Here is a 24,004-nt window from a genome sequence, read left to right as displayed (position 1 = left end):
TAAAATTAAAACTATTTGGTTAAAAAACAGCTGGACAGGCTGACAGTGTGCCCAGCCATTAAAATGGAAATTGGTCTGTCAGTTTCTCAATTGCTCTCTCTCTCTCTCTGTTTCACTCAACGGTAGTTTGAGTCATGAATTCGCCCGATTGTGCAAAACTTGAATTTGCTCCATTTGAGTGTGGGGGCGGCGAAGAAGCGAAATAGTAATTTCGTAAACATGATTCTCAGCTGCTTCTTCAGCGAAATTGTTAAGAGAATTTGCGCAATTGTTAAATGTGTGTGAAAATTTAAATGGATTGTAAACAAAATAAAACTAACAAATAGCCATAGTGAAATGCCCCCAAATGTGTGTGTTGTGGAAAGGGGAAAAACGATGTGAATTGGCATTAATGCGAAAGGCGGCAACGACGAAATGCGAAACAAAAAATCTATAAATCAAAACTAGAGCAGCAGCAGCAGCAGAACAAGGGCAGGGAAAGGGCTCCCGGGGGTTGATTGTGCTGGTGGTGGAGGAGGAGGAGGGAAAGGAGCACAAGGCATCTCCATTTCCATCTCCAAGATGGAAACACCATCGTCAGTTGCCTTAACATCCATTGTGACCACCGGATGTCTAATGGATAGAAATTCCACAGAGATGAATCAAATCACATCTAGGCCAGATGAGGGTGAGGAAGAGGAAGAAGATGACGATGACGAGGCGGAGGAGGAAGATGATACTAAAGATGCTTACTATGAGGCACGAAATGGCAATGAGAGCGATGAACATGAACATGATTATGATCAGGCATTTCAAAGTGCTCTAACCTTATCCAATTCCAATGATATACGTGTTAGCGTAAGTGATGCTGATGCTGATGCGGATGCGGATGCTGATGCCTATGTGGATGCGGATTTGGATGGAAATGCCGCAGTAGCAGCAGCAGTAGCAGAAACAGAAGTTAATCAAGTAACTGAAGAGCTGGGCGCCTGTGCCTTGGTGGATAATTCCGATATTGAACGGATAGCGGATACCAAACGTGATAATTGTAAATACTTAAAAATTGGCCATACACATAGATTTGATTACATATCGACCTATGTACATATATTAAGGCTGTTTAGTTTTTGGTTGTGATATATCGAAATTATTTTTTTATATATTTTAAAACTCTTTTCTTTATTTTTTTTCTAATTTTCTTCCCAGCAGCTTCAAAAGACTTGACAAACAACGAACAAATTACATCTTCATTGCCAGCTCCGCCTGGTTCGGAACCCGAAACCCGCTTACCCCATCATCAGACCCTACTTTCAACCAAATCGTGTGAGACTCCAGGAACAACAGCAACAACAACTCTCTCGCCAACAAACTCGTATAATGGAAGCATTGGCAGTGACCGAAGCAATGGCAGCAGCAGCGTGGGAGGAGGAGCACGTCGAAAATCCTGGACACTATCGCCACAAAGTGGTGGCTCGACTCCACTGAGTGGGGCCAAGAAGAAAATAAAGGCGGGAAGCATTACGAATTCGAATGGCGATGGCTTCAATTTATGGGTGGCACGTGAATGCTTTGAGACGGTGCCTGCTGAAATGGTGGACACTCTCAGTGTGGCCGAAGTGCAAGAGGAGGAGGAAGAGGAGGATGATGATGAGCAGCGAGGAATGTGTCAGGATTTGCAATTGGAAATGGATGATGAGCATGACGCGGAGACGGCTGCCGTGGAGAGTTTGCTGGGGGCAGCAGCTGCAATTCAGGCCAGTGCCAATGTTCAAAGGCAGCGGCAGAAGCATCCATCTTCCAGTCAGCATCCATTTCCACCACAACCATCATCGCATCATCATCATCATCAGCAGCATCATCCTCATCAGCATCATCATTTGCATCAACCGTCGCTACCTCAGCATCGTCCATTGGAACGCTCATGGCCGCCACGGGCCGTGGGCAGGGAATTGAAACTACAGGGCGATGTCTTCAAATTCGATATACTTGACACGGATGAGCGTCTGGCTCAGGAGGCAAATGAGGCGAGCGGTGGCAGTAATAGCAATTCCATATCCAGCTCCCCATTGACCACTCCACCGGTGCGTTTTAAGCCCCTGATCAAGAAGAAAATCGGACCTGATAGCTATATAAATACAATAAGCACACAAAAGGTTCCAGCCCATCAAAGTTATGAGTTTCCCACATTTCCATTGGCAGCAGGATCAGGAGTAGGTGGCGGAGGTGCAGGATGCAGTTCATCTGCGGCTTCATCATCCAACGCCATTTCGACTAATCATCAGTTTCCTTATCTACGCCAGCATCGTCCACTGACCCGGGCCCTGTCCAATGGCAAGAAGACGCCACCTGCAGCTGCAGCAGTTGTCTCCACGGCCAATGAGGAGCTGCCACGTCTCTTGCTCTCGCCCAAACGCCAACGAAGTCCACCCTCGGGCTGTTCCACACGCAGCACCTCGCCCCTAGACCTGAGTCTAAGTCCCGAACAGCATTCCCCAACCCGAGGACGAGGCGTTGGTGTGGCTGGGGCAGCGATGGCCGGGGCAGTCGCAGGAGCTGATGGCTTGCACCTGTCCACACCGATGCCGACACCACCGCCGCCACCACCTGGCACGCCCACATTCTTAGCTCAAAGACCGCAACAGAGATTACTGAAGCGAGTGGGCGGAGGAGCAGGTGCTGGAGCTGCCGCAATCGGAGGAGCGGGTGCATCATTAATCTGCCCGCCAACACCCACACACCATGCCCGTCGTCATGCACGTCTTCAGGCGGTGACCGCCAATTCCAATCAAGCCGAGGCCGCATCATCTAGTCAATTGGATTACATTTATCTCCATTCAACGCCCACAGGTTTGCCAGCTGCAGCGGGTGGCAACTCTAGCGAGGATGTGGTACACATTAGCAGCACGCGATTGCCCTCCATTCCGGAACGTAGTGCCGCTGCGGCAGCGGCTGCTGCTGCTGCAGTCGGCGCCGGTTTGATGGAGGGCGGCAGCGGAGGAGTTAGCTTGGGTGGCACCACAGCTGATGCGGCACCACTGCCACCGGCCTGGGAGGCACGAATGGATAGCCATGGCCGCATCTTTTACATTGATCACACCACTCGCACCACCTCCTGGCAGCGGCCGGGCGCAGTGCCCAGCTCGGGTCCCGCTGGGCGAGAACAACACCACCGCCAGCAGTTGGATAGACGCTATCAGAGCATTCGACGTACCATAACCAATGAGAATCGTCAGTCGCAGCTTTATAGTTTGCCGCCCTCCCGCCAAACGGATTCCCCGGTGCCAGGAAATGCTCCGCCCACAGTTGCTGGTGCTGGTGCTGGTGCTGCTGCAGCAGCATCGTCAGCAGCTCCATCGTCTACCAGTGGCTCATCTACTGTTCCCCATCCGGCGATATTGATGCTCTGCCGGTCCGATTTCTATTCCCTGCTCCATACCAATGAGGCGGCTTTATCCATTTACAATCGGAATGCTGCCCTGAAGCACATGGTTATGCGGATACGTCGCGATCCGCAATGCTTTCAACGCTATCAATATAACAAGGATCTGGTCGCTCTAGTCAATACGTTTGCCCAACTTGGACGCGACTTGCCGTCCTGCTGGGAAACCAAAATGGATCAGTCGGGTAAACAGTTTTTCATTGACCACCAGCATCGAAAGACCTCATTTATGGATCCCCGCCTGCCCGTTGAGTGTCCTCGTGTTGTGCGTCATCGTCAGCAACAGTATTTCCCTCCGGATCTCGTTGATGGCAATTGTTTGAGTGCCACCAGTGGTCATATTAATTCCACCCAACCCTCGTCATCATCCGCTTCTGCATCCGGATCCATTGCATCGTCATCCGCATTGGGCTCAGTATCGGGTGTGCCGCCGCTTCCTCCGCCAAGACCCTCCAGCAGTCGCAATAGTAGTGGACATGCCCATAATTGCACTACAGCGGCAGCCATTGCTTGTGCCTTGAGTTTAAGTGGCGCGGGAGCGGCTGGAGCAGCATCGGGAGCCGGCGTCACGGCCTCGGCATATGAAGATGTTCCAGTGGCCTACAATGAGAAGGTAAGCAAAGCAATCAATGTTTTAGTTAAAGGGCTTAAAGACAAGGACTCGTCAAATAAGAGTTCTAAGTGTGAGAGATTAAAAGATCCCATTAAAATGTTCGAATCCCTGATTAATAGTTCGATATATGTGAAGATCATGACTCTGAAATATCATCATTCTAGTCTAGAAAATGTTCAAAATGTTTTATAATTCCTGATAACTGGCTCGAGGTCAATTTTAAAGTTATTTAAAGCTTCATTTTTTAATATTCTGTTTTTCCAATATATAATTTATATTTTGAGAAATAAGTGCCAATAAAGGATTTTGAAAAATTATAATTTCGGTGTAGTGACATAACAAAAAACTTTACCGTAAAATCTCAATTTACTAATTTACAATTTTCTATTGTTATAATAAAACAATAGAAAAAATTCCTTTCTATTTGAATATTACACCTCCAGCCAGCTTAAACGGAAGATTTTATAAGATATTATGAGAAATTTCACACTAAGCGTTAAGGTTTTTCTTTATTCTATTTAGTCAGCTTTTTGATCGATGGTTTTTATGGCACTTGATCTCAATTAGGTTCCAAGTTATAATACTCATAGGCGGACATATGGACAGCAGGCATAGTCCACTGGGTGAATCAGTGGAAACTTTCTCAAACTATAAACTAAATTCTAAAGGGTTATCCATTGGAGATGATGAAAAAGGATTGTGGCTTCATGAATCACTATCGACTCAAATATACATACATATGTGCTCTCTGCTTCTCTGCTGTACAAACAGCTGACAAAAATTGTAATTATTTCTACAACGATAGGATAGTATAAGAACCTTAGATATAGAAGACTTAAATCTTTCCAAAGATTGGTACAAAATTCTCAAAACAAACAATGTAACTTTGGTTGACCAGTGCGAGGAAATGATGCTGATGGATAAATGTGAGCAATTTCTTGATCTAGTTTATGACTTTTTAACAAAAATTAAATGAACATGAAACTTGTATGAATTATTTAAATTATTTGAATTTTAATTTCTTAAAAATCTATATTCGTTTATTTCTAGGTTATTGCATTTTTGCGACAACCAAATATTTTGGAGATATTACGCGAGCGTCAGGGTCAGCATACGGTGTCCCGTTCGTTGAGAGAAAAAATCAATGTATTAAGAGTAGAAGGAGTACCAGCTTTAGAGCGTCTGGGTCATGACCTACAATTGACCATATTGCTCAGGTGAGTACATAACAAAAATGTGTATGTATATAATTTTATATATACATAGGTAAATAATGATGACCCAAATGAGGGAATTGCCCAGCAACAGCATTGGCCATTGGCCGCCATGTCAATGTCTTTGCAGGGGTCTTAAATGCATTTTGTTCGTCCTGCTTCAGTGCCTTCAGTCCACACACACACACACACACACACACCTCCCATGTGTGCAGTTCTTTTTTTTTTTTATTCTTGTTTAATTGCTTTTGAAAATTGTTTGCTGAAGGTTACTTACTCACTTTTGTTTTTCATATATTTTCCAAAAAACACCTCCAAACAGAATTGAGCCACCAGCAACTAACCCAAAACAAGGTTATATATGTTCATACATATATAGACAATATATAGTCGTTCTTAATATGCATTACTCACTCAGAGTTTGATTAGTCTGTTAGCTATATATATTAATTTATATTGATTGTCTAATTGAGCATATTTCTTCACCTGATCAACCACAAATATTGAGGAACTAACAAGTGTATTCAGACTCATTTTACCTCATTTTTGACCTTAATCTCGCGGCTAATCTCTGCGGCAAACACAATATTTTCAGAGATTAAACCATTTAATTGCATTTCAATTAGACCAACAAAATTGTTATTACGCTTCATTGCATTTACCACCAACTCGTTCGATTTGGCCAACATGCCGTGGGAGTTGTAAATTCATCGACTAATTTATCTTCTTTGCACAAAAACGTCAATTTTTTTTTGTTCGATCTACCCGAATTCTATATACATAGAAAATCTATTCTTCGACTTTGAAAATTGGCTTTTGATTCATGGGTTTCCCCTCCTTGATAGGCCAACATTTTCTTGTTGGAGGATCCATGTTCTCCTATAAGGATTTTCGCTCAAAAAACAAAACGATTTCCTTGGATTTATTTAAAAAATAATATTGATACTATTTGGTTTTAATTTTGTAACATTTTGATCAGAGTCAGTGCCGGATTAAGCCAGCAAGGGCCTAAAATATGGAACTTAAAGATAATTTTTCAATGTAAAAGTTAGAACATTTATGAAAAACAGTCGAAAACAAATCGCAAAGATAATGATTCAGAATCAAAAATTAAAAAATTTCAATAATCCGCCCTTTTTTGAACTATATTTTTCAATTTCAGACCGATTTCAAAAAGTTATATATCAATTTAATCGAAATTAAGAATACTTTTAAATGGCATTAAACATTTTGATATTTGAAAAAAATCATTTGCCCTTCTATGGCATTTTATACTTGATTTACATGTCAATTCAAAATAAAATTGTAAAGTATTAAAATTGAGATATCACTTTTGAAATTCTGTTTAAAAATTTCGCAATGTTTCAAAGTTTCAAAGAATTTTCGGAATTTTTTTAATTAAATTCGATGAATGCGAACATTGAATCAACAGTTGAGTGATCAAAAATCTATTAAACCATAAATGCTGAATGCAAACTTGTATCAATATTATTAAACATAAACATTGCATGGAGAGCTCTCAACTGAGTGCCCCCTTTTTATGAACGCCACTGACATTATGCTAAAAATGCAGTCATATTCATTCGCACACCTCACAGAATATATTCAATATTTTATAGCTTTTCGTAATATACTCCCAAACCGAAGCATATGTTATTACTATTGCACAATAGATAGAGGGATTATACACATCTATTTATGTATTCCCATAAGGCACCTACCTACATATGTATATTAACTACACCTTGATTAGTGATTAGCGATAAGTTAAAAACACTTTCTCTAGCTCCTTTCTTTCTTCCTCTTTCTCTTCTTAGCATATAATTATTGCATCACAATCGACGCATCGCGCTATACCTATTACTCATGGTATTCACCACATTTGCCGTTTTATGAGCACATTTTTTAATACTCTTTCAATACGAAAATGTATAGTGACTTGAGCAGCAACCAAGCTGCAATATATGTATACATATTTATGTATCAGTTCAGACATAATCAGATGATATGTCTTTTAGAATTTTAAATACTCTTCGAATATTGTATATCTTTGTAGGTGATGTTTCTACCTAATTTGAAATGAAATGTGAAAGAAATTTCAAAGATTTTTCTTCACTTTCCAGCTGCTTGAAGTACCTTATGTCTCTAGTAAGGGTATATCAACTTCTGTATGGTCAATATTCTTTTCATTTATTTCATTTCAATGTGCAATGGCAATAAGCCGCATACTAAAACAAGTCAAGAACGTAAAACTAATTACATTAGATGATGAATACATTTTACAAACACACATACACATATACACACACACACACCGACAAAACATAGTTAAATTTCTTTCATCGGTTATGTTTTTTCGAAAATAGTTTTCTAAAAAATGTTATTATTGGTGGACAATTTATTTATTGCTTCATTATGATTAGAACACACGCCTTAAAAAGAGGAGAAAAAATAAACAGCTGGTCAACAAGCCAGCCAACCTAATAATAATCCCCCATAAAGACAAAAAAAAACAACGAAAAGCAACAAAAAAAAAAAAACAATTTAACCCAATTTTTAAGTTTCAAACAACTGAAGCATAATTTATTGGCAAACTTTAGGTCTCCGCCTAAGTCAGGGATGGGTTCGGAACGAACTATACAAATGGAATGGGGATGGGGATGGGTATGATATAGGGGGTGCCCCTGCCCAGTTAACAGGGCTGGATTATGTTTTATAGATAGATTTTTAATATGATAAGATAAATCGATGTTTTTCAATGTAATCTAGATCAAAAATTCTTAATGATTCTTAGAGTTTCGTATTATGTTCTTATCTTTAAAAGAAATTTAGTTGTGACTTCCCTTCATAAGTCTCAATTTCGCTCCTGTCTCTATGCGTTTGTGTGTGTGTGTGTTTGTGTTTATGTCGTCATCAGTGCGATCCTCATTGAACTTCATCGAAGTTTATTTATTTTCATTTCATTTGACCTATAGAAGGCGAATTCTTTCTTCTTGTCGTCGAGTTTGGTTTCCAGTTCATTGGTTTTTTGGGGGGAAAAAAAGGGATTTGTTGGCTGTTTGCTGTTGGTTTTTGAATTGTGCTTTTCATTTTGATTTTGTCGCATTGTCGTTTATCTATTTTTGAATACAGTGACAGGGTTTTGTTTGTTTTTTTGTTTGGCTTCCGTTTTGCCATTGGGAGGCGTGTGCTAAATGCCAGGCGTGGCCGACTGGAGTTTTCGACTTTTATTTTGTGTGGGGGGGAGGGAGAAGTTTTTGGGGTTAGCCAGAGAGAGATAGAGAGAGAGAGAGAGAGAGTCGAAGTCATTGGGGGGGAGGGCCAGTCAGTCTGTGTTGGGGTGATGAGCATACAATTATAACCATGACCAAAGCCACACAGTCGTCGTCACTCAGTCATCTCATTGTCGTCGTAGTTGTTGTTGTTGTTAATCGTAATCAAAAGTGCACTTACAGTGAGTCAGTCTTTCAGTCAGTCACTCAGTCAGTCGATACCCCCGACTCCAGTCAATAGAAGAAGAAAACGACAACAACAAAAAAAAAAAAAAAAACGACAAACGAAAGCCGAGAAGTCATTCAAGCAACAGCTGACAGTAGTTTCAATATTTACAGTGGCTCAAAATTTGAAATTTTTGATTCTGCATATGCATATATGTAACTAAATTGAATTGTCATCAAATTTTCAAGCGAAAGAAGAAGGAGCCTAAGGGATTTCAGAATCATTTTATCTTTATTAAGAAAAACACTTTTAATCCTTGAATATGATAAGTTACAATTTTAATCTAATATATATAGATTTATACCTAATTTTCTTCAAATTCTTCAACTTTTTTTGAGACGTTCTCAAGATATGACCCATTTCTTATAGCCTTGGGTTTATAAGAGGGACAGCAGATCTTTAAAAACCAACGAATCATGAGTGATTTAATATATATATTTTTTTTTATTCCTTCTTTCCTCTTTTTTGAATTTTTTGAAAAATATAAAACAATCGACATTATCTTTAGTGCTATAACGAAAATAACGAAATGAGGAAAATTAGGCTTATTACCTATGAATCTGATCAAATTTTCGTTATCCAAGAACGATTTTCCCTTCAAAATTCTCGATTTCATCCCTCCCAATGGCCGTATTCTCCTCTCCCGAACTACAAGCAAATTTCGCAACATTTTTGATAAATCTAGCCCTGCTTTTGGGTCTTTTAACACACTTTCCTTTGTCATGACTTGACTTTTAAATAATAATATCTCTATCATCTATGGATAGATTCAGATTGGGAGTATTTTGAATAATTTTAATCTTATTATATTCCCAAATTGTTGTGAGCCTATAAAGTGATTGCTTTTTTGATCGAATATTTTCTAGATTTTGGTTTTAATCTTTAATCAAGGTAATCCATGATCTCCACTTTATACTTTTGAAAGATTCCCCATTCCAAAAACGTATTCCTTATCTTAATATTATGCCATCCGATATAATCATTAAGATAATTTCATTGGTTTTTCTGGCCAACTTGTACCACTGTGCATGCATGCTATGTGAGTTTGGTTCTTTTGGTGTTATTGTTATTATGCTCCTTTCGATGGGGTATTAACAGTTTGTCATCTGATTTGTATACACTGGCTTAAGTGCCTCCACCCCACTTATATAAATAAGATATTTATATTTATGTATGTAGATATAATTGTAATAGAGAGTCAGTTAAGGTGACTTGTGGGAGGCGATGACTTTTCCTTGAACTTTGTGTAGATGATAATATAGGGCGCGGGATACAACAATGTTAATATGCCAAATTATTTGTTGTATTTTATAGTCTGGACTTACAAGTGCTTAAAGTAAAAACTTAAAAAATTAAGTTTATAGTCGAACCATGAGTGGATTGATTTATTATTTATGTATATGTCAAAAATATGTAAAAAGATTTAAACATTGGTGTGTTGGGGTAATGATGAAACTCTGTCAAAGAGTGATTTACTATATACAATTCAACTGATGGTATGATCTAAGGGGGTGGGGAAGGGAAGGGAAATGAAACGTGCATTTTAAGGATAGGGTATACAATGTTTTGGTGTTGTTCAGAATTTGCTTCCGGTGTCTTTTCCCTCTTCTTTTTTGTGTTTGTAGAGTTCGGCAAAGCTTTCGGCTTGCACTTGGCCATACGAACGTTGATTTAGCTTGACTTGTTGCATACGCAAACAACAACAACAACAGCAGCAACAACAATGAGAACAACAAAATAAAATAATAATTAAATAATTTTCTTTGCCGCCTTAATTTCAATTTCGTTTCAATTTGTTGTATTTATCAGTTAGACGTTAGACAAACGCCACCATTCTGCGTTTGGCATTCGAATTCGAAACACCCCGAAAACATTGAGTGTGCTCGGAGCTTTGCAGCTCGGTTCTCGGTTCTCGATTCTCAATTCTCGGTTCTCCTCGTTTTGTTAGTTGGCGACGACTCGGTGGTGGTGATATGGTGGTGGTGGTGGTGCTTGTGTTTCCTCATCCTCCACCTTCATTTCATCCAGTCCAGTGCTGTGCGTCTAATGCCGGTTTCTCAGTGATCTCTTACACTGGTTCTCTTGTGTGTGCTGCTCTCCCAGCTCAAGTTTTCCCATTCGATCGTTTATTTGGTTAATTTGCGTATCCAAAAAAAAAAAACAAACCAGAAGCATTTCAACAGTCAACAAAGTGCGCGGAAAATTGAGTAATACTCATCAATATTCACAACATTGTTGTGAGTGGTTTTTCTTTCTTTTTTTTCGGTTCTGTGTGGCTTTAGTTAATATTTTTCCTTTTTTCTTGTGCAAGTGCTATCACATATCGTATCACGATATTCTCCTTCAAATCGGGAGATTAAAACGTTATGTTTAACTATTTAATATTTAACTATTTGGGCGCACAGCAAAATGGGCTTTCTATCCAAGGCTGCCTACATCGTTTGGGCCGTGTAAGTTATATATATGATTAAAGAGATTTACACAAAATTTTCCCTCTTAATAATATTTTTGAGCCTTCAGACTTCAGACTAATCAGAACTTTCAAAAAACGAGTAACTATAAATAATGTATATATTTACAATACAATACTTATATTTATATATTATTTTTTTATAGAGGATTTTGAAAAACTACAATTTTACAATAAAATCTTTATTGGTATTCAAAAATTTGATAAAAATTTAAGAACTTTACTTTTCATCTAAATATCATGCAATCCTATTAATCAATTATTACGATAATTTCTTTAATTTATTGTACATATTTAAAATTTCATAAAAATTGTTACACATTTTCGTTTAAAACAAAAGTCTTTGCGAATTTTTATATGAAATATTTAACTAAAACTAACTTTTTTTTTACTAGTTTTAATATTTTCAAACCACATAATGTAGTCTGTTCGGTATATAACATACATATATAAATAATAATATTTTATCTTCTTTTTATATTGAAAATAAAAACAAGAATAATTTTGAAATAAACTTAAGAATATTGAACTTGATCTGGTCTCATTAGCCGGATTAGCCATATAGCAGGATTAGCAAAAGTAAAAGTAAAAAAAAAAACTTATATCCCGAAGCTCCAATTTAGTACATTTTTTAAGCAAATGAAAAATATATTTTAGAAAGATATTTTAGATTTTTTTTCATTTCAAAATGCATTTAAATCAAAAAATTGTGTGATATTTTTTTTTAAAATTTGGCTCAAAGTTTGTTCATTTCTTCAAATATTCCAATGGTTGATTTTTTTGAATTTTTATTCAATTATTATTTTTAATTGTGGCTATTTCAGGCTTAATTAAGTATTATATTATCCCCCTTCGAAATTTCAGCGTGAAAATGTAGTTCTATATTTTGGAAATAATGAAATAAATAGTGCTAACAAGTTTAGATAGTTAAAAAAAAAGAAGAAAATCAAATTTTGAAAATTTCAATTCCTTTCAAAGTTTATGAACTTTACGAAAGTTTTAAATACTTTGGGGAAGAAGGAATTGTTCATTTGTATTCTAACTAAAAACAAAAAATAGTTGGAAAAAGTTATTTTATAAATAAAATATTCAAATTAGGTATGATGAACATAATTTAAGATTTAACAATTTTGCGCTGTCAACTGCTTCACCTATTTGTAAACATTAATAGTAATAGTAAATTTTATTCAGTCCAGTTGCAGTTTCCCACAGTTCTTCAAAGGGCAAAACATGCAATTCTCAGATACTGCCTACTTAGGCAAAACGAAACTCTTTCACATCCTGTGTCTCTTGAATGCATCCGATGAATTTGTTTTGTTGCATTTGTTTACTATACATATTCTTCCTATAGTAGATACATATGTATGTATATATTGTCTACATTGCATTATGGTATGCAGAATGCAACCAACTGATCTCTCAAATTCATTCTAGCATAGTTCTCTTGAGCCATGTTCCCACAGTCTATATCTATTTGCCACCCAGATTTTGAATGAATGAATGAATGAATGAAAAAGGAAATTACTCAAGGTTTACAATTACAGGAATGTCAAGACATCAAATTGTGGAAATTCTTATACCCAGGCTATGAAATACTTTTAAAGGGTATATAAGAATCTCTATCGATTGATGATTTGTTGCCTCATCAAGGACATATATGTTTCTGAATGTGGATCAAGTGCTCTTATCTGGAAAAGAACCAATTGATAATGTTAGTCAATCAAATGTTGCAACTGCTGTAGATTCGAATTTTGGGATTAGGGCCAAGTTTTTTTTTGTTTTGTTGCGTCACATGTAATTTCGGGTTTTGATTAACCCTTTAAAGACCACTAGAACTGATAAAATTGTTACCCCAACCAACTGTTGTTTATGAGTGTGTGTGTGTGTGTGTATGTTCTTTTATCACTTTGAATTCTTATCTGCATTTTATCAATGCTGCTGCTGCTGCTCACCCTCTTACTCACTTACTCACTCACTCACTCACTCATTGTGACGCTTTTGTTTGCCATGTTAACTGCATTGTTATTGGGTTAGCCCCGCTAACACGAGAGAAGGGGGCGGTGTTGGGTTGGCTTGGGTTGGGTAAAGGAGTGCGCACTTCTTCTATATACTGATATATGTATACCAAACCTAGTCGATTGGACATTATTTCAGTCAGCACCCATTTCAACTTGTGCTCAGACCAGAAATCGGTTTAAGAAACCAAAAATAAATTCTTTCAAAATCATCTTTACTGTTGCGCTAATTGAAAATCCATTAAAACTTTTTAAGCCAAAAAAGGCAAATTAAGAAAAAAAAAAAAACAAAAACGGAAAACTAACCACAACTAATTAATTAACAATTAATAAATATACGATAAAAATAACAATAACATAATAATCATAAATCACCCAGCAGATGGGCCTATTTTCCAAGTTCGTCTATACCTACAATATGTGGGAGAAGTAAGTTCAAGTGAGTCAGTTTTCCACTCTTCGTATATGGCCGCTATTTAAATTAGGGTATTATTAATAACAAATACACATAAGAATAGAGTTGTGTTCTTTAACATTTTAAATTTTCACAATATGTGGATCTCATTTCATATCGATTGAACGTCAGTATAGTATAAACATATGTATATATATATACATACCTTTTACCATTAGTTTCAGAAGGCAAATTCTTATGAAATACACAAATGTTGTTTCATAAACTTAATGATTTTTTAAATAATTGATGGTTCCTAATGGTCAAAGTCGATTCTAAATAAAATATCATGACAAATACTTTGAAATTAATTTCTAAAAAATATATATATGTACATAATACAAACACATTTTTCACACAAGAAATATAAATATGTAATTTGAAATAATGTTAATTTTAAAAGTATTTCGCTAATTCAAAAGAAGTTTAATTTTTGTTTTCTGAGCAAATTCTGACAATTTTGAATATATAACTTTTTGATTCAAACGAAATATTTATTTACAAATACATAAATATCGCTTTTTCGAAAACTATATAAATATTTTCTGAAAGAAATTAGCTTTATTCTATTCCGTAACTTTTTCTACTGCATTTACATTGAAATTGGTCATCGATTTGCCTTTTAAATGTTCAAAATAAATTGCAAATTTTTTCAAAAACACCAAAAATTTAGCAATTTGTAAATATTGATAAAGTACAAATTAAATGTGAATATTTTTGTTTTCTAAATCATAAATGGGTTGGTATAAAAATGCATTTCTATCTTGTACAGTGTCCAAACTCGCTTCTAAATTTTTAAAATAGATTCAATTCCCAATTGATCGGCCAATGAGTATTTAAAGCTTCTTTAACAATCGTGAGAGTTATTTTTGTTGGTGTTTTCTTTCATATGCATAAGCAATAACTAAAACTATAATAGCCAGGAATGAAAGGTCCTTGAATTCTATGAAGAAGCATTATGATTGAGTGATTAAACTCCTTAAATAAATATACAAACTTAACGATGTTGTCCTTATGTCCTTGTCCTTCGGTATAGAAACAGAAAAAAATTCTAGAAAACACATTATTTTCCTTATTTATTCCATTTTCTTTTGTATGATGGTTGTTGTATGATTTGCCGGCTAGTGGTCAAATTGTTGGGTGAATAAAAACAAAATAAAAAAGAGTTTGTTCTTATTTTCTTCTACGATATATTTCGAGCACTCATCGGTGGTCGTCCGCACACTGTGACGTGGATCTACACACTTTTGTTAGTTAGTTTGTTTCTTTTTGCTAAAAAGATGTCAATTCATAAAGAAAATATGCATGGCAGAGCATACATATATGTAATATTTATAAACCTCAAGCCAACTAACATTCAGTCCAAAGGAAATTTTCAAAACATTGAAATCTAGGATTAAAAATTTCAAGAAAATCTAAATTAAATCTTTTAAACTTAATAGAATAAGTAATTATTAATTGTATTCTCTTTCAAAAATGAACAAAATGATGAAACAAGAGGACAAACCTGATGTGAATTCGAAAGCTTTTTGTATAGACAAGAATATCGATTAATCAATTCTTTCATTGTAGCAATTGATGGTAGATGTATAACATTTATGTTATTGCACTTTGTTATCATACATATCTATATAAAGTCAAAGACCCCTAGGCCTAATCGCAGGTAATATTATATATACATACATATGTATGTATATAGAGGTGCATACATATATGTATAGACGATTTCCTTGTATTCTTATGCAAAAAGGAGTAGCCTATCGCACATTGCACCAGGCAATTGACAAGCACACTCGAAGCATTTGGGTTTTGTTTGTGTCTTTTAATGTGGTTGATATCATCATCCAGAGATACATTGGATCCCAGTGATCCCATTGGTGGTGGGTGTTTCTATTTTCATTTGTGTTAATTGCAATTTCCTGTTCTGTACTGCCATTTCCCCACCCCCCACCCCTTCATTTGCCTTGTTGATATTGTGCGTTGCTTATAATTTGTATTATTCATTCAATTTGAAAGTAATTTGACACGGTTCTTATTAATTGATCACAGTTTCCATTTCGATAAATTCCCCTTTTCAAATTTTTTTTTTTGCCACTTGCCACAAGCAAAACGCACACGCAAAAAGCCAAAAAGCAAAAAAAAAAAAAAAACAATATCAATTTGAAAATTAGTCATTTCCGTAACAACGAAAAATAAAAATTGAGGCGTTAATTGCAGCCAAAACTGTTGTCACTATTGGCCCGCCACCTGGCTAACTCAATTGCCACGCCCAACTCCCTTCACCTACCCGCCGCCCCCCTTCCCTACCCTACAGCACTTAACACCCTTTACTAGCCCGGGAATCGACCACCATAATTTGCGTTATTAATTGGCCAATTTTCCATTTCAAGTTGAAGGTCAAAAATGGAATATAAACCAGTAAATAATAAAAACAAAACTGAATGAAATGAAATTATGGTTTTTTTTTTTTTGTGTTTATTTTGTAGCTTTGATTTTTGACTAAAAAATTGGAAAAATCGCCAATCGTTCAATCGATTTGTTCTGACCACAAAATGTTTCGACAAGGTCTATTGCATTGAAAATTCAAACGGAATTCGATTTAAAAAATTCTTCCGGTTGCCAAAATTACTCAACCATGAAAGGGGCAATTGCATTTTCTCATGGTGGGCAAAGAGATCTTTGAATAATCTTAAAGAATGAAAATCAAGACTAATACTTTTATATACCTTATGTTATATATATACATATATGTATATATAAAAAACAATCAACGATGCTCGAAATTAAAAAGAAAACAATAACAACAAAACAGAACAGAAATTCTAGCCCACCTAATTATTAGTTAATTATTGGTTGGCATTATCGAAAAAGCTTTCGATCTTTGACTCATTTAGATTCAGTTCTATTCTTAAAGCTAATTTAGCTCAACTTTTGGGCTCTCATTCGTTTATCCAAAACTCCATTCCATTGAAAAAAAAAGATTCTTTCTGCACTAAAATATATTTTTAGCCCAGATTCTATTTATATTAATCATTGTCTTTTTCTGTTGACATACTTTTCAGATGAGGCAAATAATTTGGCATTTGTGAACTTTGCAATATTTGCGCATTTCTATAGTATATTGAAAACTGAATTAATTACCATTATTGCTGATTTACTATGTATAAGCATATGTATGTGTATATGTATGTGTTTATGTATATTATAGATGAGAGATAGCTTACGTTATTCATGGTTCTGCCTCATCATGGGTGTAGGCGGCAAGGGGTGAACTGATCTTACGAGGAAGTTTTGGAATGTTCTTCTTGTTTGATTTAAGTGCCAACAGGAAAAAATCCACTGGCCCAGAAGGATAAAGGCTTGTGTTAGAGACTATAGAGGATTTCAGAATACTTTTGATAGGTTTATTTGGAATATTCTTTGGCGTTTTTGGTATTTATTGACCTATTTCCCTCCGATTCTATGTATTTTGGTTAATTTAAAATGTTAATCAAATTAAAAAATTAAAATCAATTAATTAAAACTCGTTTTATTCATGTTTAATTGCGAAAATTTATTAATTTTAGTTATAGTTCCATAGTTCTAGATACGAATTTTAAAAATCAATTAAAAGATTTACAAAATCGCAAACTTAAGGGTTTTTTTTTATATTGTTTTAATTTTTTTATAGAATTTTCGAGTAAGTTTTGAGAGTAATTTTCAGCTATTTTGCTTAATTTTCTCATATTACGTTTTTTTGGTAAAATTGAAAGCGATTTTCAAAGGTTAAAGCATACTTAAATCGCATTAAGAAATATTTTAAAATGTTATCAAACACTTAAAAATTAAAAATATTAATTTTAAACTTGATTTTTTTCCAATATTTTTTTTTTTCAAAAATTGGCCAAAATTTTAGTTTTTTTAAGGTTCAAATGCAAATTTAATGTTATATTTCATATATTTTTTATTTTATCGATATTCATACTGAAAATCGGCCGACTTAGAAACTTGCAAATTTAAGAATTATTTTTAGATTTTTGAGGAATTTTTTTAAACTAGTTTTTCGCTATTCCTCGTCATTTTCTTCGACTGTATATTGGTCAATTTGTAAGCGATTTCCCAAAACTGTATACTAATATATCAAACACTAATCAAACACTTAAGAATTTAATAATATTTTTTGTATTTTTTGTCACAAAAGTTTTCTTAGACAAATTTTGGGGGTAAAATAGAAAAGAAATCGAGTATGCAAATACTCTTAGTTGTCCCTATAAATGTAACATCCACTTCCTTGTTCAACCATTTAGTTACTTGGCCAACTCTGATCATTAGCTGAAATCTTGTACTATAAAAATACTAGCAACTACTTTATGTTGCAGTTGCTGCTCGTAATATAAATGTCACATTAATGGATCAGTTTAAACGACCTCACCTGCAGTTGTGTGGTGTAGTTCATCAATTATCAGCTTAGACATAGAAACTGAAAATCAATTGCAAGTCTCTCTCTCTCCTTTACGCTCTCTCCTTCTCTGTCTCTTTTTCTATTGTTGGATCACGGTCAAACAATGCCTGGCTGGCAAGAGTTATGGGGGCAGACATTAATACGAGGATTATGATCTTATCTAAACAATATGTATTTGCATTCATTTGTCATTGCAGCCTGTTCGAGCAGGAGATTATGAGCTATGTTCCTATTGAAGAGCGCAGTCCGCAGGGATCACCGGTGCTTAGCTCCAGAATGCCACAGCGGGCACCGCCGCCATTCCGACGTGATTTTGAGGCCAAGCTGCGTAGTTTCTATCGCAAATTGGAGTCCAAGGGCTATGGCCAAGGGCCGCATAAGCTAAAGTGAGTGAGAATAATCCGCATGATGGATGGATATTGGATTAATTTTGTCTATTCGATGCTTTACAGATTGCATATACGACGCAGTCATTTGCTGGAGGATGCCTTTCGGCGCATCATGTCGGCCAATAAGAAGGATCTGCAACGTGGCCGCCTGGCAGTGCTGTGGGATACGGAGGAGGGCCTAGATTATGGTGGACCATCGCGTGAATTCTTTTTCCTGCTTTCCCGCGAGCTATTCAATCCGTACTATGGACTTTTTGAGTATTCTGCCAACGATACGTACACGGTGCAAGTGTCGCCATTGTCCGCCTTTGTCGATAACTGCCACGACTGGTTCCGCTTTAGTGGACGTGTCCTGGGCCTGGCCTTGGTCCATCAATATCTACTCGATGCCTTCTTTACCCGTCCCTTTTACAAGGCTTTGTTGCGTTTGCCGGTGGCTCTCAGTGATCTCGAATCGCTGGACAATGAGTTTCATCAATCGCTGCAATGGATTCGTGACAATGATATTGGAACTGGCATCGATTTGGGTCTAACCTTTTGTGTTACGGAAGAGCTGTTGGGTCGAGTCGTGGAGCGTGAACTAAAACCTGGTGGCAAGAACATGATTGTCAATGAGAAGAATAAAAAGGAGTATCTAGAGCGTATGATCAAATGGCGTCTGGAGCGTGGTGTGCAAGAGCAAACCGAATCTCTGGTACGTGGCTTCTACGAGGTGGTTGACTCTCGTCTGGTCTCAGTCTTCGATGCCCGGGAACTGGAGCTAGTGATTGCGGGTACAGCGGAAATTGATACGAATGACTGGCGTCTCAATACCGAATATCGTTCCGGTTATCATGATAATCATCAGGTGATTGTCTGGTTCTGGCAGGTCATCGAACGCTTTAGCAATGAGCAACGTTTGCGTTTGCTGCAATTTGTCACAGGAACTTCGAGCATACCATATGAGGGATTCTCGGCATTGCGTGGCTCCACGGGACCACGACGTTTCTGCATTGAGAAGTGGGGCAAACCGAATGCCCTGCCACGGGCCCATACCTGTTTCAATCGTCTCGATTTGCCACCTTATCCTACACCCGAATTGCTGTACGAGAAGCTGCTCTTGGCCGTTGAGGAGACCAACACGTTTGGCATTGAATAGATGACAGAGAATATATAGAATAGATGATACGGATTCGTGATATTTTCCTCGCCCCTTCCCCAGTCCATAGATTTTGTTTGTTGCGCTTTATACTATGATGCCCCCTTATATACTTATGTATAATATTCAATATATATTTATGTATAACGATTTTGTGAACCCTTGTAAAACTGGCTGTATTAACTAACTGTTACTCGCATTAGCCTTGTCCGTGTGTGAAATCACATTTATTATTATCTTCATCCTTAAAATGTTAATCTCTCTTTTAGACGATAGCAGAATTTTGCAAGGGTATTTAAAGCTTCGGCATAGTCGATGTTACTGACCGATCTTTTGGTTACTTACTTGCGTATTTCAAGTTCTAGCTAAGTATTTATCTAGGCAATAAGTTTGCAGCAAATAAATTTGCACCAAGTTAAACTATTATTTTTTGTTTTCTTTGTGACTTTGTGAGAAATCTTGTTGCAAATTTATTTGTGTAAACCTTAAGACAAACTTAGCAATAAGCACAGACCATTTACTTTAAAGTTTTTAACTTTTTTGACAAAAAGAAAACAGCAAAAGAGGATAAGTTAATTTGCCGCCTTTGTTTGCCGTTATCACTGTTACCTCAGTCACATCTTTGCCACACCACACCGCAAGTCATTAGCCCCTAAGACTACTTGAACCCTATGAGAAAACCCTTTTACATACATCCTAGTTAACTAAGTCTCGCAATTTGTTTGGAACAAACAAACAAAGAAGAATGCAGAATGAACTCTTTTTTTTTTGTTTACATTGTTCTCTCTCAAAACAAAATAAACATAACAAAATTTTACAACATTCTATGCCAATACTTAATAGCTTGTAATAATGTAGTTAAAAAGCGAAAACGAAAAAAAAAAAACAAGCAAAAAAAAAAATAATACAAATTTTTAGCCTTACAATATTTTAGATGTGTGCGTTATTAGCTTTTCATTCCATTCCAAATTGGATTACGAAACTTAAATTATATATGTATGTATATATATATATATGTATATACTATAATTAATAGTAGTCATCATTTTCCGTTTGATTAAATCCGAATTACCCAAAAACAAAAAAGAAAGTTGTAACCAATTTCAATTCTCTCACAAGTACAAAAATTCTGATATTTGACCATTTTTTCAATATTCGAAATATGCTAAATCGTGATCTCAAATATAGATAAAAGCAAAGAAAATAATTTTTTTCTTTTTTCAGTTTGGTTAATTCGGATTAAAGTTGGCGTGAAAAGGGAATATAAAATATATATATATATATATACATATATAACAATTACATACTATACGTAAATTGTTTTTAAATTTACATAAATTTCGATTTATATGTGTGTGTGTGTGTCTTTCGTATATGTATTGTGTCTTTCGATCAATTGACACATTTACTTAACTACATGCATATAAAAAGAAATATTGATTAATATAGTATATTATATATACAAACGAACAAATATAAATAAAATCCAAAGTATATATATTTATACATACATATGTGTGTATTATGTATATTGTATGAGGAATTGGTCCAGTTGTGCGTTGCTTTGGCTTTATTGGTTCTTTCGGCGCATACAAAAACAAAAACAAAAAACAAAAAAAAAATGAATATTAAATACAATAACGAAATTTCAAATTTAGCTAATATTAATGATAATATTAAAAAACTAAAATGGTGATTTGTTTATTTTTGTGTTTGTCTACATATACATATTTTTTTTTTTTGGCATTAGTTACCATATACATATAAATACATATACATATATGTATCTCTATATATATATTTATAAATATGAAGGATAGACAGAAAGAGCTAGATGCAGCTAGTGAAGGCGAAGGAAGAGAAATATATAAAATAATAAACAAAAAAGAGATAGTGAACAAGAGAGAGAGAGAGAGAGAAAAAAAACGCTTTTTGAACTACTTATTGATGAAATGAAAAATATTTTAATGAATTATTATTATTATTATTATTATTATTATGATTATTATAATGTGTGTGTATTTATGAACAAACTAGCTATAATTATTTAATAAATGTGAGCCTTTTACTTCGAAAGCAATATACTTGGTATGTGATTTTTATTTTTTTTGGTGGGGGGGGGGGGGGGGGGGGGTCGTATAGTATTTTAAGTATTTTTTTTCTCAAGAATAGAGTATTAAAATCTTAGATCGATCCGAGTAAAACTTCTGAAGTTATGGGCAGTTGAACGCAGGTTGGCCGACCGTTTTATACTAGATTTTTGGGTGTCCAAAACTTAAAAAGTTGCCATTTTCAAAGTCGGTGAACACGATCCTGCAAAACTGGTCGAATCGTTTTGAAATTTTGCACAGTGCTTCTTAACTAAATTCTTCAGGTAACGCTGTCAAGTTTACTTTTTTTTTTTTTTTTTTTGAAAATGTATTATTTTTACAACAACAAATAACTCGGTTTTTGGGCGAAAAACGCGGTTTTTAACTTTCAAATGCCTTTAAAAAGATTTTTAAAATACACAGCGTTGTCTGGGGAATTTCATCCTTTAACTAAAGCAATTTGATTTTTTCATTTCCGATAATTCTGTGACGAGTTACGATGTTCACCGCAAAGCACTTTTTTTCGAGGTCCCACCGGAGATTGCCGAAATCTCACTCAATTTTCAATATTTTTGGATGATTGTTTTAATGTTGTATTATCACACGGGAATAAGAAAAAAAGAAAACTCATCATACTAAATTTGCAAAGAGGTTAAAAATGTCAACTAGAATGCCTAGTTTTAGTTCATATGCACTTTAAAATGGATTTAAATTCTGGATTGGATAAAAAAAAATGGATTAAAATAGAAGCTAATTCAAGATGCCTAATCTTAATTAATGAGGCATGATTTCTGGATTGAAAGAATGGATAAAACGGGAGAAAAAGATATGGACGGGTTCATAAACAACAACTACAACTTAACCCCTGTGAGTAGCTAATATGACTATATTTATAGTCTCCCCGATTGAAAAAATTAAACAAATTCTAGATTTTTTTTTTTTTTTGTTTTCTATATATTTTGTTTCTGTTTTTTTTTTCAGTTTTCTTTTTGTTCTGTTAAATATGCAAACGGAATTTGCTTTACATAGGTTTTCATTCTGTTTGTTTTTTTTTTTTTCTTTTCTTTTTCTCTTCTTGTTATTTATAATGAGAGATGATAACATATTTAGTATATGTTCTTAATATTTATATGACCATTTTTCCAGGCTTTGATTTCCTTGTTTTTGGTTTTTGTTTTAGGCTTATTAATTTTGTTATTTGTAATTAGACTTGGACTTGAATGTTGGATCTTTTTTGTCATTCTTTATATATATACATATATATGTATATATCGATATTTGTATGTCTATATATACAATTTGGTTTTGCTATATATCTTATTTCTTGTTTCGATTTTCAGTTTTTTTGAGCTTGGTTTTTGATGGAAGTGTGTTTGTTAGTTAATTGAATTTTTCCTTATTATAAAGTTATAGTATTTACATATATATATTCTATGTAGGAAGATGAAGAAGAGAGCAGCAGATAAAGAGAAGAGGGAGATAGTTGAGTTAGAATGAAAGATTGGTTATTGGTTTATATTTGTTAGATTCTTTTAAAGACATGCTTAAGGGTGGGCTCGATCTGAATAAGCAGCAAAAATCACAAATAAAAACGCTTTTAAAAAGCTTTAAAAAAAAAAACAAAATGTTTGACAAAAAAATAGACACAAAAATGTTTCTTTTTTCTTAAAACAAATGCTCGGTATGAATGTAATACTATCTAATTTTACACTTGAAGAAATTTTGCTATTATTTATATACTTATTTTTATATCTATATATACTGTATATATATGTATGGGGTTTGTATATATCTAAACGCATAGTTTTTTTTTTTAATTTTTTTTTCTTTTTGTTCTTTTGTTTTTATTTTGTTTTTTTCTTTAAATAAATTCACTTTAAACTCCAAAATATCATTTTGGTACATACAACAAAATACCATCATTTCGGGATTTTTCAGTTTTCGAGCATTATAAAAATAGAGAGCATCATCCAGCGCATCATAGAGTAATAAAGAATTTTCATTTCATTTCATTTGTTGGGCTGTTTTGATTTTGTCTAGGCATAGAATATGAATGATTTTTGGTTTTTGGTTTTGGTTTTCTGTTTAATGAAAGACAATTTCCCTCGTAAATCGAATGCACATACATTTAACTTGTTCCCTATACGCAATAAACGAACTTTTTTCGTCTAAACTAATCGACTGTTCGTTCACTTTTATTATGTGACAACAAAATAAACATGTAAAGTGTTTCTACCACAAGCTTGAGATCAATCTTACAATGA

At 35.0% G+C, this 24,004-nt stretch overlaps 1 protein-coding gene across 3 annotated transcripts; it reads left to right on the top strand.

Annotated features, from left to right (window-relative positions):
• The first annotated feature begins 84 nt into the window (after window positions 1-84).
• LOC6649116 (E3 ubiquitin-protein ligase HECW2) lies at window positions 85-20,070 on the top strand. Of its 3 annotated transcripts, none has more exons than XM_047011457.1 (5): window positions 85-1,027; window positions 1,189-4,031; window positions 5,082-5,248; window positions 18,321-18,509; window positions 18,576-20,070. In XM_047011457.1, the coding sequence occupies exons 1-5, from the start codon at window positions 562-564 to the stop codon at window positions 19,648-19,650; spliced, it is 4,740 nt and encodes a 1,579-aa protein (XP_046867413.1). In that variant the 5' UTR covers window positions 85-561; the 3' UTR covers window positions 19,651-20,070. The 3 variants fall into 3 exon arrangements, with proteins under 3 accessions (XP_046867413.1, XP_023034920.2, XP_046867414.1); XM_023179152.2 differs by having other exon boundaries at window positions 1,186-4,031; XM_047011458.1 differs by lacking the exons at window positions 85-1,027; window positions 1,189-4,031; window positions 5,082-5,248 and adding an exon at window positions 11,138-11,193.
• Window positions 20,071-24,004: the final 3,934 nt, after the last annotated feature.

The sequence above is a fragment of the Drosophila willistoni genome (genome assembly GCF_018902025.1).
Source record: "Drosophila willistoni isolate 14030-0811.24 chromosome XL unlocalized genomic scaffold, UCI_dwil_1.1 Seg141, whole genome shotgun sequence".
In the NCBI taxonomy this organism is placed as follows: Eukaryota; Metazoa; Arthropoda; class Insecta; order Diptera; family Drosophilidae; genus Drosophila; species Drosophila willistoni.
The sequence above is the reverse complement of the archived record's forward strand: the minus strand, read 5'-3'. Positions and strand labels throughout refer to the sequence as shown.